The sequence below is a fragment of the Canis lupus genome, chromosome X (assembly GCF_011100685.1).
Source record: "Canis lupus familiaris isolate Mischka breed German Shepherd chromosome X, alternate assembly UU_Cfam_GSD_1.0, whole genome shotgun sequence".
In the NCBI taxonomy this organism is placed as follows: Eukaryota; Metazoa; Chordata; class Mammalia; order Carnivora; family Canidae; genus Canis; species Canis lupus.
The window spans coordinates 31113424-31127702 of record NC_049260.1 but is presented as its reverse complement, the minus strand read 5'-3'; the positions used below and the strand labels follow the sequence as shown (position 1 = coordinate 31127702).

The 14279-nt window shown below is 35.3% G+C and overlaps 1 protein-coding gene across 5 annotated transcripts in view; it reads right to left on the bottom strand.

The window, feature by feature from the left end:
- The window catches only part of CFAP47 (cilia and flagella associated protein 47), a 504616-nt gene that overhangs the window by 457060 nt on the left and 33277 nt on the right, over positions 1 to 14279 (bottom strand). For all 5 annotated transcript variants that reach the window (XR_005386243.1, XR_005386242.1, XM_038587158.1 and 2 more), the window contains exons 9-13: positions 12957 to 13146; positions 11994 to 12207; positions 4835 to 4987; positions 3986 to 4169; positions 3792 to 3888 (exon numbers count right to left, since the gene is read on the bottom strand). Coding sequence is in view for 3 of the 5 variants with exons in the window: in XM_038587158.1 (XP_038443086.1) it covers positions 3792 to 3888; positions 3986 to 4169; positions 4835 to 4987; positions 11994 to 12207; positions 12957 to 13146 (838 nt within the window). In the remaining 2 variants the exon portion in view is untranslated. The remainder of the gene's footprint in view (positions 1 to 3791; positions 3889 to 3985; positions 4170 to 4834; positions 4988 to 11993; positions 12208 to 12956; positions 13147 to 14279) is intronic.

Genomic DNA, 14279 nt, shown 5'->3' with positions numbered 1-14279 from the left:
TATAAGTTGCTTACATCATTTGAAGTTGCTTACATCATGATTAAATAAGATCATGTTTATACATTGTTCAACATAATGCTTGGCTTATAAGTGGTAACTAAAACCAAAGTGATTGGGTATTTGCTGATGAAGCAAACAATACTCTTTGCACAACCTCCAATGTAACCTAGACTCTAACAGTTTTCACAAATTGATTCAATTCCTCTATTGTGTCTCTTGACAATTACCTTTTTTTTTGAGAGAGAGAGAGAGAGAAAGAAAGAGAGGGAGTGGGGGGAAGGGCAGAGAGAAAAGGAGAGAAAGAATCTGAAGGAGGCTCCAAGCCCAGCGTGGAGCCTAATATGGTGCTCAATCTCACAACCCTGAGATCATGACCTGAGCCCAAATCAAGAGTTGGATGCTGAACCAACTGAGCCACCCAGAGGGACCCACCTTAATTTTTTAAAATATAAATACAGAGCAAAATTTTCTGAAACTGAAATCTTGACAGTACCAGTCCCTGCTCCGTGCAGAGGCTCAAAAAACACTTTCAAGGTATAAAAATAAGAGTGTTACAAAATTCCCACCATCAGAGTTGCTGACTTTGTAAACTCACCCAAGGGCCCTTTCCCCAGAGAAAGGGTCGTTATTAACAAAATCAGGACACCAGGTGAAGAAGAGAGAGAAGCTGGTGGAGGAGTTGCAGAGGAGACACTGGACACACTGTCTTCTAACTTTGTTCCTTTTGAATGTCTATAGATTTGCTTATCTGGTTAATCAGTTACCACTTTGGAAGACACAAAGCATTTACCACCCAATAATGAAGGGTAAGTCCCTGGGTCTATAAAGTCCAATACCTGTCATGTGCCTGGCACTAAAGAAAGGCACAGTAAATCATGTTTAACATGAAATGAACTGCATACACAACCCCAGACAGGCAAGGAACTAATGAGTTCCCAGTCTGGCACGCCCAAGGGCCTCACTGTCACTATGTAGCAGGGAGGTTTGGCTCCAGTGCTCTTACAGCACTGAGTTCTATTTCCCATTCAGAACCCTCTGTGAATTATAGGAAATTCCAACTCTTTTTACCAGTCCATGTCACCTGCTTTTCTCAGGGTCAGATCTTGTTTTGGGCATTTCCCACGGAACTCACTGATCTGAAATTTGACCACTAACCGGTCATAATAAGCCATCACCAACCAGAAATTTAAGTACTTCTTATTTGTTGCCTCTGACCTTGCACCTCTTTGGCTATCACCTTTAGCCTGGATAATAAAAGAAATGGTATTTGATGTTTTGTGTACTGGGTTCTTCCTAGATGGAGAATCAGCACATTCATACCAATTAATCTTGGTCTACCCAGATCTCCCTCAGGGCCACTCTAACCCTACCTACAATGAAATGCAAACTTCTTCTTCAGACTATTATAGACTATTATTTAACCATAATCATTCTTTAAATAGGCTTGGTGAAAATGACCTAGGAAGGGACACTGTTCAAAACCTCTCCAAAGGGAATTGTCACTTGTTTCTTAACTCTTGCCTAGGGATGTTGTCAAAATAATAATTACTTCGATGGCAAACATTTAGAGAAGGTCAACATCATGACCTGAGCTTTCAATACTGATTAGGGCAAGCAAGAGCTCCAGAAGCAAAACACACAAAGTGGGTCTTAATAAGATCTGATTCAGGGATGCCTGGGTGGCTCAGTGGTTTGGCATCTGCCTTCCACCCATGGCATGATCCTGGAGTCCCAGGATCAAGTCCCACATTGGGGTCCCTGCATGGAGCCTGCTTCTCTCTCTCTCTCTCTCTGCCTGTGTCTCTGCCTCTCTCTCTCTCTGTGTCTCATGAGTAAATAAATAAAATCTTAAAAAAAAAAAAGATCTGATTCATATCCATAATAGCCAAAGCAATCTTGAAAAAGGCAAATTTGGAGGATTTACACTTAACCAATTTCAAAACTTACTCTAAAGGTACAGTATCAAAGACAGTTACAGACCTGTCATAAGGATAGACATACAGATCAATGGAACAGAAGTGAGACTCTAGAAATAAATGCTGCTACATATAGTTGATTGATTTTCAGCAAGGGTGCTAAGACAATTCAATGAGGAATGATAGTATTTTCAACAAATGGTGCTAGAACAATTGAATATCCCCATAAAACAATATGAATTTAGGCTCTTAACTCACAATATAAAAATTAACCCAAAAGGAGTTGTAGTCCTAAATATAAAATTATAAACATTTTAGAAGAAAACAAGAGAAAATATTTGTGACATTGAGTTAGCTACAGATTTCTTGGGTATGAAATCAAAAGCATGATCTATAAAAGAAAAAAATTATAATAAAAAATTTTTAATTGATAAATTCAATTTATTTCTTTTAAAGATTTCATTTATTTATCTGAAAGAGGGAGAAAAAGGGAGAGAGAAAAAGCATAAGCGGTGGGTAGCAGCAGAAGGAAAGGGAGAAGCAGACTCCATGGAGCAGAGAGCCCAATGTGGGGCTTGATCCCAGGACCTGAGATCATGACCTGAGCCAAAGGTAGATGCTTAACCGACTGAGCCAACCAGGTAGCCCAAATTAAATTTTGCTTAAAGTAAAAACTTCTGTGCTTTAAACAACACTATTTAAAAACTAAAAAAAAAAAAAAAGCCACAGGCTTTGGAAATCATATATCTGATAGAAAGACTTGTATCCAAGATATATAAACAATACTTACAACTCTACAATAAGAAGGCAAATATTCAAATTAAAAATTGGGCTAAGAATTTGAAAAACACTTCTCCAAAGGAGATGTACATCTATTTAAATGAATGAAAATAGGGGTGCCTGGATGTCTCAGTCAGTTAAGCATCTGCTCAGGTTGTGACCCCAGGGTCCTAGGATAGAGCCCCATGTCAGGACTCCCCTGCTCAGCAGGGAGTATGCTTCTCCCTCTGCTCCTCCCCCTGCTTGTGTTCTCTCTCTCCCCTTCTCTCTCTCTCTCTCAAATAAATAAATAAAATCTTTTTTAAAATGCATGAAAATATATTCTACATCCTAGTCACAAGGAAAATGCAAATAAAAACCACAGTGAGAACATTTCACACCACCAAGATGGCTATGATCAAAAAAGAGAGAAAATAACATCTGTTGGTGAGAATGTGGAGTAACTTTAACCCTGGTGCACTATTGGTGGGATTGTAACTTGGTGCACTTTGGAAAGTTTTTGGCACCTTCTTTAAATGTTAGAAATCTAACATACAACTCAGCAATTCCACTCCTAGCAATCTAACCAAAAGAAATGAAAACATATGTTCACTCAAAGAATTGTATATGAACATTTATAGCAACATTATTCACAATAGCCTCAAACTGAAAACAGCTCATGTCCATCAACTGGTAAATGGATAAACAAAATGTGGTATTCCCATAAAATGAAGTGCTATTTAGACATAAAAAGGAACAAAATATTTATACCTATTGGATAAACCTCAAAAACATTATGCTAAGTAAAAGCCTCAATATAAGAAAGACTACATATTATATGATTCCTTTTATTCAGAAGAGGCAAATCCAAAGTGAGAGAACATTCATTAATGGTTGCCTGGGGCTAAGGGTGGGATTTGAGAGTAAATGCATATGGTCCTGAGGGTGATGGCAACATTCTAAAATTGAATTATGATTATGGTTGCATAATCCCTTAAGTTTACTAAAGTTCAGTGACTTCTATACTTTAAACAGGTCAATTTTATGGAATAGAAACTATACTTCAATAAATCCGTTAAAAAACAAAGGCTTTAATAGCTTTTTATAGATGCTTACCAACAATTACTTGATGAATTTGCTTTGGTGTCAGAATCAAGCTGCAATCATGTTTTTCATGGGGTGTGAATGGATCTGATTTAAGTCCTTTGAGAACCTGTGGGAAAATATTACTCCAAAATTAATTTTTAATATTAGCAAAAGATATTTTAAGAATTCTTATAGCTTAATGAAATGTAAAATATTGCACATGCCTTTCTTCTCAGAGCCTTTGACTCCTTGGATTCTATATTTCTGGTATTTAGCAACTGGTTAGGTTTGATCCGACACTGTGAAGGTAATTCCTCTTCTATTTCCGTTTGTGAGAGTGAGGGTGACTTTAGACCTGATGCTGGCTGTAATCCTATGTCTGTATCATTATATGAATACATGCATTCCCTATGAAATCATAATAATAACGAATTGAGGCCAAGAGTTTTAGAAAATACACAGGCAAATCCCAACATTGCTCATAGCACGTGATGCTGTGCTACCACTTACAAGAATGATGCACTAATCTGCATAAAACTGCCTTCTGCTGAGAAGACCTCATTCTCAAAGACCTCACCAAGGAAGTCATTCCCGCCCCACCACACCCAAGGACAGTTCACAATCAATGGCTGATAGAGAACACAAAAGACAAGCCCCTTTAAAAAAAAAAAAAAAAGGACAAGCCCCTTTGGCTCAATGCAGGAACATCTATGTGGGATAATTTATGCTTCAAGAGACCCTAAGCATCAGGCTGAGTGTAAGCCTTATCTGAAACACGTCATTTCTCAGTTCCCTCCCCTGCCCTATCCTGCTTTCCTCCTCTTGGTTCTCCTAAAAGAACACTGTGCTAGAATCCCTGTCTCAATAATTGCTTCTGGGGAAACCCAGTATAAGACATTCCCAAACCAAAAGTAAGGAGGAAATAACTGCAGTTAAAATAGTACAAGGTTTTGCCATTTTCCTATATGAAAAGGTCATTTAAACCACTAAAAAGAAACTAAGGAGTAAAGAAAAAAATATTGCTCTCCAGGCACCATGATCTGTTTCATACTGTTTGAGGAAGTGAACTTTACCTCTCTGCTTGTTTCTGCAGGCGCACACTTCTTAGATGCTTAATGTATCCTGCGTAATAGTTTCCATGACTTTGCTTTTTAATTCTTTCAAATTTAGTATACGCAAAATCAGGATCCACATAGTTATATCTTGGAATCTTTGTGAAAATCGTCCTACAAGATGAGCAAGTTACATTAATATTTATATATTTGCATTTATTCAATCAGTCTCTATTGAGTGTCTCCTATGCAAGGGGCTAAGCACAGAATGGTGAATAGGGCAGGTCATAGTCCTTACCCTCAAATTCTCTTACATAGTGAAACATCATTACATATAGAACTAGAATAATACCTAATTTTCTTCTTAACCTAATTAGAGAAAATTCTTAAGGTCACAGGACTTCAATGGTGCCTACCCTAAAACTACTCTTGAGGAATGAGTCAAGTAAGCAATTTGGAGAGTTCTAGATTTACATGTGGGACTAGATCTGAATCTGATTAGTGTTTCCTAAGAGTTAATTACTTTTAGATTATTGTGATCAAAATTAGGAAAATGTATATAATCATAAATCCTTTTATTAAGCATATTAATTTTTTAATATCTCAGAGCTTATGCAATTAACCATCAATGGTAAATCCATAGAGAGAAATCAATCCATAAATGAATTACAACTGCTTTATATCTCATGTTCACTCATCTAAATTCATACTCTTCCTTTCACTCACCATATATTTTCCATAAAAACAAAATGTATAATAATTATTCACATCTCCTGACCATGGTCTGTCTCAATTCTCATCAAATGTTATCAATCATTAAGATTCTCACCCTCAATAATTAACTCAAGTATAAACCTATTAGTCACACAGTCAAATGAAATATATTTCCCCCTGTTCTTAACAAGCCCTCAATGATAACAGTAACATAATTTTAACTGAACAACAGTCTTTAAGAGAGTTAGGCAATGAGGCACCTGGGTGACTCAGTGGTCTGCCTTTGGCTCAGGGCATGATCCTGGGATCCTGGGATGGAGTCCCACATCAGGCTCCCTGAAGGGAACCTGTTTCTCCCTCTGCCTACGTCTCTACCTCTCTCTGTGTATCTCTCATGAATAAATAATAAAATCTTTTTAAAAAGAGAGAGAGTTAGGCAATAAAAGAAATAAATGATTTGCTATTCAAAGAGAGTTGTTGAAAAGACCCCCAAGAACCAAAGCAAATCTTGAGAAGAACAAACCTGGAGGTATCACAATTTCAGATTTCAAGATATACTACAAAGCTACAATAATCAAGACAATATGGTACTGGCAAAAAAAAATAGAGGGCCGAGAAATAAATCCATGCTCATACAGTCAATTAATCTTCCTCAAAGGAGGCAAGAACATTCGATGAGGAAAAGATAGTCTCTTCAATAAATGGTACTGGGAAAACAGGACAGCTACATGCAAAAGAATGAAATTGGACCAGTTTCTTAGACCATACACAAAAAAAAAAAACTCAAAATGGATTTAAAATTTAAACGTGACACTTGAAACCATAAAACTCCTAAACGAAAACATAGGCAATAATCTCTTTGACATCAGTCTTAGCAATATTTTTCAAGATATATCTCCTCAGGTAAGGGAAAGAAAAGTAAAAATAAACTATTTGATTGCACCAAACTAAAAAGCTTTTGCACAGTGAAGGAAACCATCAACAAAATGAAAAGGCAACCTATTGAATGGGAGAAGATATTTGCAAATGGTATTTCCAATGAAAGGTTAATATCCAAAATATATAAAGAACTTAAACAACTCAACACACAAAAAATAATAATAATCCAATTTAAAAATGGGCAGATGACTGGAATAGACATTTTTCCAGAAAAAGACATAGAGATGGCCAACAGACTCATGAAAAATGTGTTCAACATCACTAATCATGAGGGAAATAAAAGTCAAAACCACAATGAGGTGTCATCTTAGATATTTCGGGATACTAGTATTAAAAAGACAAGAAATAACAAGTGTTAATGAGGATGTGGAAAAAAGGGAACAGTCCTTCAGTGTTGGTGTGAATGTAGATTAGTACAACCACTGTGGAAAATGGTATGGAAGTTCCTTAACAAATTAAAAACAGAAATACACACAGCAGACAGACAATAAGAAGAAATAAAAAAACATTCAAATCGGTAAGGAAGAAGTAAAACTTTCACTACTTGTAGGTGACACGATATTAAATATAGAAAACCTGAAAGACTTCACCAAAAAATTGCTAGAATTGATACATATATTGAGCAAAATCACAGGACACAAAATCAATGTACGGAAATCTGTTGCATTTTTATAAACCAATAATGAAGCAGCAGAAAGAGAAATAAGAAAACAATTCCATTTGCAATTATACCCAAAATAATAAGATACCTAGGAATAAGTCTAATCAAAGAGGTGAAAGACTTGTAGTCTGAAAACTATAAAACACTGATGAAAGAAATTGAAGATGACACTAAGAAATGTAAAGACATTCTATGCTCAAGGATTGGGAGAACAAATATTGTTAAAATGCTTATACTACCCAAAGCAATCAACACATTTAATGCAATCCCTAGCAAAATACCAAGAGCATTTTTCACAGAACTAGAACAAATAATTCTAAACTTTGTATGGAACCAAAAAAAGACCCTGAATAGCCAAAGCAATCTTGAAAAAGAAAAGCAAAGCTGGAAGTATCACAATTCTTGACTTGAAGCTATATTACAAAGCTGTGGTGATCAAGAGTATGGTATTGGAACAAAGACAGACATATAGATCAACAGAGCAGAAGTGAAAACCCAGAAATAAACCCACAATTACATGGTATATTAATCTTCAACAAAGTAGAAAAAAATATACAATAGGAAAAAGAATGTCTTTTTAAAAAAATGGTGCTGGAAAAAGTAGACAGCGATATGCAAACGAATGAAAAGTGGACCATTTTCTTACATCATACACAAAAATAAATTAAAAATGGAATAAAGACCTAAATGTGAAACTTGAAACCCCCATAAAAATCCTACAAGAGGGGATCCCTGGGTGGCTCCGTGGTTTAGCACCTGCTTTTGGCCCAGGGCATGATCCTGGAGTCCCAGAATCAAGTCCCGCATCGGGCTCCCTGAATGGAGCCTGTTTCTTCCTCTGTGTCTCTGCCTCTCTTTCTCTTTCTCTGTGTCTCTCATGAATAAATAAATAAAATATTTTTAAAAATCCTAGAAGAGAATACAGGCAAGTAAGCTCATTGACATTGGCCATAGCAACTTTTTTCTAGATATGTGTCCAGAGGCAAGGGAAACAAAAGGGGGGAAAAAAACTATTGGGACTACTTCAAAATAAAAAGCTTCTGTTCAGCAAAAGAAACAATCAACAAAACTAAAAGGCAACCTACGGAATGGTAGAAGATATCTGAAACCCCAACAAGGGTTAATATCCAAAATATATAAAGAACTTATACAACTCAACACCCAAAAAATAAATAATTCAATTAAAAAATGTGCAGAAGACATAAACAGACATTATTCCAAAGAAGACATCCAGGTGGCCAACAGATACATGAAAAAACATTCATCATCACTATCAGGGAAATGTGAATTAACACTACAATAAAAGATCAACCCACATCTGTCAGAATGGCTAGAATCAATAACACAAGAAACAACAGGTATTGGTGGGGATGTGGAGAAAGGGGAATCCTATTGCACTTAGTGGGAATGCAAACTGGTGCAACCACTCTGGAGAACAGTATGGAGGTTCCTTAAAAAATTAAAAATAGAACTACCCTAAGATCTAGCAATTGTTCTACTGGGTATTTACTCAAAGAACATAAAAACACGAATTCAAAGGGATACATGTACCCCTATGTTTACTGCAGCATTATTTACAGTGAAGATATGGAAGCAGCCCAATAGTCCATCAACTGATGAACAGATAAAGAAGATGTGGTATATGTGTAGTATGGAATATTACTCAGTCATAAAAAAGAATGAAATCTTGCCATTTGCAACAACACAGATAGAGCTAGAGAGTATAATGCTAAGGGAAGTAAATCAGTCAAAGAAAGACAAATATCACATCATTTTACATATGTGGAATTTAAGAAACAAATGAGCAAAGGGAAAAAAGATAGACAAATCAAGAAACAGACTCTTCATTATAGAGAACAAATTGATGGTTACCAGAGGGGAGGTTGGTGGGGGGACAGAGTACAACAGGTGATGGGGATTAAGAGTATACTTGGTGTGATGAGCACCAGGTGATCTATGGAAGTATTGAATCACTATATTGTACACCTGAAACTAATATTACATTGTATATTAACTAACTGGAATTAAAAATTTTAGAAAAAGAATAAACTTCATGAAACACCTCTTCAGCTTTGAGTAGGTGCTTTTTGTAATGTGCAAAATACAGAGGACAAAGTTTATTATGCTACTAAAACATTTTTCCTTATTTATTTGTTAAAAAATATTTACTTAGTACCTATTGTATGCCTGACACTTGAAAACACAGGACATACTGTAGTAAACAAAAATTAGACAAAAATTCCTAACTTGTTTTATTTTTTGTCAAAATAATTAATGAAATACATTAGGAAATAAAAAAGCAATTATGGTTAACGATTTACTACATCATAAAATTTCATTACTAACTAATACTAACCAGAAAGTACCTAAATTTTATTAATTAGTCTATTAATATGGAAAAAAGTAAATTGAGAAAAATAGTTTTGGCCATGTGGTAAATAGAAAATGTTCAGTTTTCTTCAAAAAAAATCATAAAAAACTTATCAAATTCAACAACCAAAAACAAATAATCCAGTCAAGAAATGGGCAGAAAACATGAACAGACATTTCTCCAAGGAAGACATACAAATGTCTAATAGATACATGAAAAAATGTTCAACATCACTCTGTATCAGGAAAATACAAATCAAAACTGCAATGAGATACCCCCCATACCAGTCAGAATAGCTAAAATTAATAAGTCAGGAAACAAATGTTGATGAGGATGTAGAGAAAAGGGAACCCTCTTACACTGCTGGTGGGAATGCAAGCTGGTATAGCCACTCTGGAAAACAGTATGGAGGTTCCCAAAAAAGTTAACAATAGAGCTACCCTATGACCTAGCAATGGCACTACTAAGTATTTACTCAAAAGATACAAACATAGTGATCCAAAAGGGCACTTGCACTCCAATGTGTATAGCAGCAATGTTCAAAATAGCCAAACTATGGAAAGAGCCCAGATTTCCATCAACAGATGAATGGATAAAGAAGATATGGTACATATATGTGTATACACACACACACACACACACACACACACACACTGGAATACTACTTAACGATAAAAAATAAAATCGTACCATTTGTAACGATATGGATGGAACTAGAGGATATTATGCTAAGTGAAATAAGTCAATCAGAGAAAGACAATTATATGATTTCACTCATAGGAGGAATTTAAGAAACAAAACAGGGTCATAGGAGAAGGGAGGGAAAAATAAAATAAGATGAAATCAGAAAGAGAGACAAACTTTAAGAGACTCATAACTATAGGAAACAATCTGAAGGTTGCTGGAGGGGAAGTGGATGGGGGGATGGGATAACTGGGTGATAGGCATTAAGGAGTGCATGAGATATAATGAGCACTGGGTATATGAAACTGATGAATCACTGAACTCTACCTCTGAAATTAATAATGTACTATATGTTAATTAATTGAATTTAAATAAAATAAAATTTTAAAAAAATCTAGTGGAACTAGTAATACAATATAAGTTACCTAAATTGAATTTAAATGATTTTTTTAAAATCTGGCATTTTTAGATCATATAATTAAGACTGATTTAGACAGAAAAATATTAATATCAAATTAACATATGTCTATACAAGCATATTTATATAAGCATAGGAAAGAACTAAAGGGCACCTGGGTGGCTCAGTCAGATAAGCATCTGCCTTCAGCTCAGGTCATGAACCCCGGGGGTCCTGGGATCAAGTCCTGCATTGGGCTCCCTGCTCAGTGGGGAGTCTGCTTCTCTCCCTGCCCCTCCCCCCTGCTTGTGATCTCTTTCTCTCTCTCTCACTCTTTCTCTTTCTCAAATAGATTTTTAAAAATCTTTTTTAAAAAAGGAAAGAACAGAAAAGGATACATTTAAAAATTGCTTCCAATAGATACTTCTGTATGGGAGGGAGTGCAATGAGTCAGAGGGAGAGATGAGTTTTCTTTCTTTATACTCTAAAACTATTTAAAATGGAGTCTGAGTGATTTTTGCACTCCTATGTTTCATGGTACTTGTCAAACGAAGAGAGATAGAAAGGCTGGTATGAATAAAATTTGTAAAATAAAATAATAAGACTGACTATTCAAAAACCCAGAATTTTCCAATTGTGGATAATGAAATAATTACAGCCTAAAATCAAATAATAGTGCAAAAACATGTCTGTAAAATTAAGTGAGCTCAATAACTCACCAAAGGTAAAGAGAGAAGTAGAGAAAATCCAGAGACATCATCAAGTTTAGATAGTATAATGTCTAAAGCAGTGCATAAGCAGGCAGAAAAGAAACTCATTTCCATCTCAAATGTGTAAAAATCAGGATGTCTAGGTTTCTTCTCACTAAGCACTTGTAAGGTAGCAATTTCTTTGAGGTTTACATCGATTTAAATTGAGGTCTAACATCACTTTTGATCCTAATTGGTAAGGTTTTAGTTCAGTTTGGAAAAGGTCATAAGAAATGTGACTTTGAGGAGAACAATGATGACAAACATAATGATGATGATGATGACAATGACTGGTTTTTCACAATTGCTAATGTTTATTTTTATCTTAAATAAATTAAAACTATCAGCCATACCTAATGAACATGACTATTCTGAGAACTTGATATATTTCTATCATTCCATACTTTTCAACAGCATATTTTAATAATCATCTGATAAACCATTTCCTCTCAAGTACACAGTACAGGTGATGAGAGGTCAGACAAAGCAAATACAGTAGAATTAAATAACCATCACCTCCAATGTAAAACAAATTAAGAGAGAGAAAATAAAATGTTATTACTATTATTATTATCATCATCATTAATTTGTTACAGCAGGACCTGCTCATATCATGTTGGTAAGTGTGCCTTTCAAATTTTCTGGTTTTTAATATAACATGTTACCTGAAAATTTTATCCTGGTCTTCAGACCTGATACTTGTAGCTCGGTCATTGGGAAAGGCTATCAATGCATCCTTCATTGACTCTTTACATAAGCGATGATTGTGAAGGCGTGTCATGGTTGATTGAAGCATTGCAACAGGTGCGCGGTCTTTGTATTTTGGCAAGTCTCTGACCACAAACTGTCCCGCAGGATTAGTAACCAAAGGGGATATACCTTTTATAGAATTGAATATTAAGTTAAATACAGTTTTTAGAATTTCAGCTTTCCAAATAATATCCGTGTATTAATATACTACACCATTGGTTCTAACCCAAAACTAAATCCCTAACCAAACATATTCAGAAAATATAAGTAATTTATCTAATAAATGGACCTACACAAAACAGTTTAGCAAAATACTGCATGCATAAAAAATAAAACATACTAACTTGAAGGAATGGGTTAGCCTATATGACACAATTTTTTATCGATCAAAGAATATCAGCAATTTCATGTGGCTCCATGTATAAAAAATAATTGAGGTTTTTTTTAAATAATTGAGTATTAAATGAAATAGCAGCAATAAGAAAACCCATGGAATGGTCAAAACTAGTTTATATTATAGACTCAAACAAAATGTAGAAGAACAAAGTATAAAAACCATTAAAATATTGAATAAATTTTATAGATCACTAAACCAGTGCTTTTAAATTATAATCCTCAAAATGGCAGCATCAGCAACTATCAGGGACAAGCTAGAAATTCAAATCTTTAGGTTCTAACAAAGACCTAATTAACAATCAATTATGGGATATAGACCAGTGAGATTTATTTTAACTAGCCTTCTAGGTGATTTTGATGCATTCAAAAGGTAAGAACCACAAGATCAGACCACATTTGATATACATAGCTAAGCAATTGGTGTGTTAAAATAATCCTATATAACCTTAATTTTTTTAAAAAAGGTATCCACATTAGCTTACCAGGATTAATCTTCATCACAACTTTCTTGGTGGAAGGTTTACAGGTGCTTTTGAAATATAAATATATTTGATGAAAAGGTTTCAGAGATGAAGACTGCAAATTTTCATCTGCCACTGTGCCAATAACCTCTATCAACTGCTTTACTTTAAAGACTCCTACTTGATGTGGAATGAATGAACATGTCACATTCTAAAAAAAGAAAAAGTAACCAATTGCTATAGGCTGAATGTTTGCAAACCCCAAAAACTCATGTTTAAACCTAATGCCCAATGTGATGGAATTAGGAGAAAGGGCCTTTGGGATGTGGTTAGATCATGGGATTAGTGGTCTTATAAAAGAGGCCTCACAGAGCTCCCTAGACTCGTCTAGCATGAGAAGACTACAACCAGGGGTAGCCCGCATGGCTCGGTGGTTTAGCGCCTCCTTCAACCCAGGATCGAGTCCCATGGCGGGCTCCCTGCGTGGAGCCTGCTTCTCCCTCTGCCTGTGTCTCTGCCTCTCTCTCTCTCTCTCTCTCTCTCTCTCTCTGTGTCTCATGAATAAACAAATAAATAAAATCTTAAAAAAAAAAAAAAAGAGAGAGAAGACTACAACCAGGAAGAGGGCCCTTCCCTGACCATGCTGGCACCTTAATCTAGGACTTCTAGCCTACAGTACTATAAGGAATAAATTTCTGTTGTTTATGAACCATGCAATCTATGGTATTTTGTTATAGCAGTCCAAATGAATTACAAAAATAATATTATATTGTTGGAAAAAATAAAAAGCAAATAAAATACTGTTTATAAAATATTTAAGGAGAGCTAGTCCATCACTGTAATATAAAAGTGGCTTAGAAATACCATACACAGTATTGACAAACCCTTAAGATATATATTATTGGAAAAGTATTTAAGAAAAAAATTAAAAACAATGGTATCGAAGCATGTCCAGAACAGCAAATCAAGGATATCCAAATATCTACTCCTCCACAAAGAGAAAGAGACCACTGGAATAATCGTCAAAATCAACTTTACACGTATTTAAAAATTACCCAAAAGCTTATAAAAATCCAAAGACTATTTAAGAATAAAACAGCTGAATCCCTGAAAGAATAACAGGTTTTGTGGCACTTTTGTACACTGTAATCCCATCCTCCTAGTCCCTGTTTTGAGATCTCCTTAAAAAACAACAGCCTTGTAACTGTGGCAGCTGTAAAAACTATTAGCCTAACTCAGGGAAGGCAAAGATTGGGTTTGCAGGTCTCCAAAAGTCCTATCCCCAGAGATTGTCCCTATTTGTCCTGTCTAGAAGCTAGCTAAAAAGCCTACTCATATTTAATT